The sequence below is a fragment of the Suricata suricatta genome, chromosome 17 (genome assembly GCF_006229205.1).
Source record: "Suricata suricatta isolate VVHF042 chromosome 17, meerkat_22Aug2017_6uvM2_HiC, whole genome shotgun sequence".
Taxonomy (NCBI): Eukaryota; Metazoa; Chordata; class Mammalia; order Carnivora; family Herpestidae; genus Suricata; species Suricata suricatta.
In genome coordinates, this window is record NC_043716.1 from 37,933,070 (window position 1) to 37,935,649 (window position 2,580).

General features: G+C 41.9%; 1 protein-coding gene across 1 annotated transcript in view; it reads right to left on the bottom strand.

Moving 5' to 3' along the window:
• LOC115281615 (keratin-associated protein 9-3-like) overlaps positions 1-361 on the bottom strand; it is a 698-nt gene extending 337 nt beyond the window's left edge. The window contains exon 1 of the mRNA XM_029927029.1: positions 162-361. Coding sequence (XP_029782889.1) covers positions 162-361 — 200 coding nt within the window. The remainder of the gene's footprint in view (positions 1-161) is intronic.
• Between the last annotated feature and the right edge of the window lie 2,219 nt (positions 362-2,580).

The window sequence follows — 2,580 nt, forward strand, 5'->3', positions numbered from 1 at the left end:
AGCAGGACTGTCCACAGTAGGATGGGCGGCAGCAGGAGGCCTGGGCGTGGTGCAGCTGGCAGCAGGTGGGGGGAGTGCAGCTCACCACACAGCAGGGGGGCAGGCAGGTGTCCTCCACGCGGCAGTCAGGGCGGCACCACCGGACGCGGCAGCTCATGGCTCCGGCTCCAGAGCCACTGCCCTGGCCACAGCCGGTCCCGCAGCAGCTGGTCTGGCAGCAGCTGGTCTGGCAGCAGGTTGGCTGGCAGCTGGTCTGGCTACAGCTGGGTTGGCAGCAGCTGGGCTGGCAGCAGCTGGAACCACAGTTGCCACTGGTGGAGCAGGTGGGAAATCCACAGAAGCTAGTGGAGCAGCAGGCCATGGTGTCAGGAGTTGGGTTGAGAGTTGGGTTGCTAAGAGGGGTTTGAGTTAGAGCTGCTTATTCCACTGGGCCTTTTATAGGGCTTGGTCATTCCTGTGTTTGTGATGGACAGCATTTTTATCCTGTTACTCCTTAAACAAGCTTTTCCAGAGCCCTTTGATTGTTCAGATACTGAGTTATTTTAACTACATCCCCAAATTGGTTTTTCCTTTATTGCTAAGCTAATACTCACTAAATGTGTCCATCCTTGGTAGAAATGTTGTTGTTTCATTTCCAAACAATGCTGTAATTTTTCCTCAAGTCTCGGCTTCCAGTCTGCATAAATGGTCACATTGCCTGACCAAGTGACTGTCACTCATAAGATGGTGCAATTTGGGAGTCATATTTACCAAAATTCAAGTTTCCAGAAAAAAAATTAATAATTGACTGCCCTTTGTGTAAGACTATCTTTATATATTTTTGGTTAATAAGATTATAGTCTCTACAGTCAGATAGAAACTCTGATAAACTTCACCTTCATAGAAATTCATATATTTTTCCAGAAATTGGTCTCCAGTTTCCATGATCTCTCCTGAGATCTCTCCACACTTTCATACTTGAGAAAACATCACTCAGAAAGATAAATAGAACAAATACTGTTCCATTCCAACTTACTATGGATATTTTATTAGCATGAATTTAAAAGGAGGGTTAAAATTGATAGCCAGTAATTAGGAAGATATCATGCAAAATTGTAAGTGTAATTTATATTTCTCTGTGAAAGATAAAAATCACTGCTCTGTGGACTATCTAGACAGCATTTATTTCTGAAAGGTGGAATTTGTTTTCAGTTTATGTCATTTTGTGGAACTACACCATGTGTCCTATGAAAGGATGTTGGACCAAAGAACATGGTGATTGAATTTATGAAGGGGACTCAATAAAAGAAAGTGCAGAAGAATACCTTTCCTGGGTCACAGTGTTTGTAAGGCAGGGTAGGAAATGGATATAAGTGAAAAGAGATTAAGTGTACCTTATACTTAAGGTAGAAGTATAAAGGGATTGATCTTGTGATATGGACCACTTTTAATATCCCCTCAGCATCAGGTGCTGTTACAGTACTGTTGAGTCTAGGAATGGCTATACTTTGGAGAAGCTAGTGACTTCCTCTGTTTATACAGTACATGGCCAGAAAGCTGGGTGTAAATTTCAGCAAAATAAATTTGAAACAATTATGGTGGTTGCCAAAATGAAAAATATGATTTTCTATTTGCTGTTCAGGGTTATATGGAGGGAAATGAAAAAAAAGTGGTAGCCCAAAGAGCCTATTATTGCTATTTGCTGTAGGTTTGTCATTTCCTTCCAATCTTGAATAGAAACCCAGAGTTAGCTTTTTATGAGATGGAGGTATTGGTTTGTACAATGATAGAATTACATTAGAATGTGATTCATGCCAGTATCAAGAAAGATGTTCATGTCAAGTGATAACCATGGCTGTAGGTATGGAGTTGAAAAATGGTTGAAGGAATCCTCAAATGTCAGAGATCAAAAACTCGGTAAATCATCTGTCCAAACATTTAATTGTATAGGTACTGACAACATTGTTTTTATAAATAGCAATGTTTAATAAATCATCATACTTTACCCAGAGCACTAAAGCATTGTGCAGAAAGCAAGAGCCAATCTCTGTGCTTCATATCTTGCTCTAGTTTATGAATCATTATGGTGCTGATAGGGGTGAATCAAGGAAAAGAATCAAATATATTATATCCATCCTTGTAGTTTTAAATTGGAACACTGATGTGGTACAGACTGCTTTTATGAAACTATTTATTTGTTTTGAGACACACACACACACACACACACACACACATGTGAGTGCAAGCAGGGGAAGGGCAAGAGAGAGAGAAAGAGAATCCCCAGCAGGCTCCACATTGTCAGTACAGAGCCCAGTGAGGGGCTTGATCTCATGAACTGTGAGATCATGACTTGAGCCGTAGAGCCGTAATCGAGAGTGGCATGCTTAACCAACTGAGCCACCCATGTGCCCCCCGACTGCTTTCAATTTCCTTTCAGCATTAGTGATGTTAGAATACTGAGTCTACATGTGCTCCTATGCATCAGCATTTCTGTCTCTCTTGGGTAAATCCCCAGCAATGCTATTGCTGGGTCATAAGGGAGTTCTATCGATAGTTTTTGAGGAACCTCCACACTGTTTTCCAGAGCGGCTGCACCAGTTT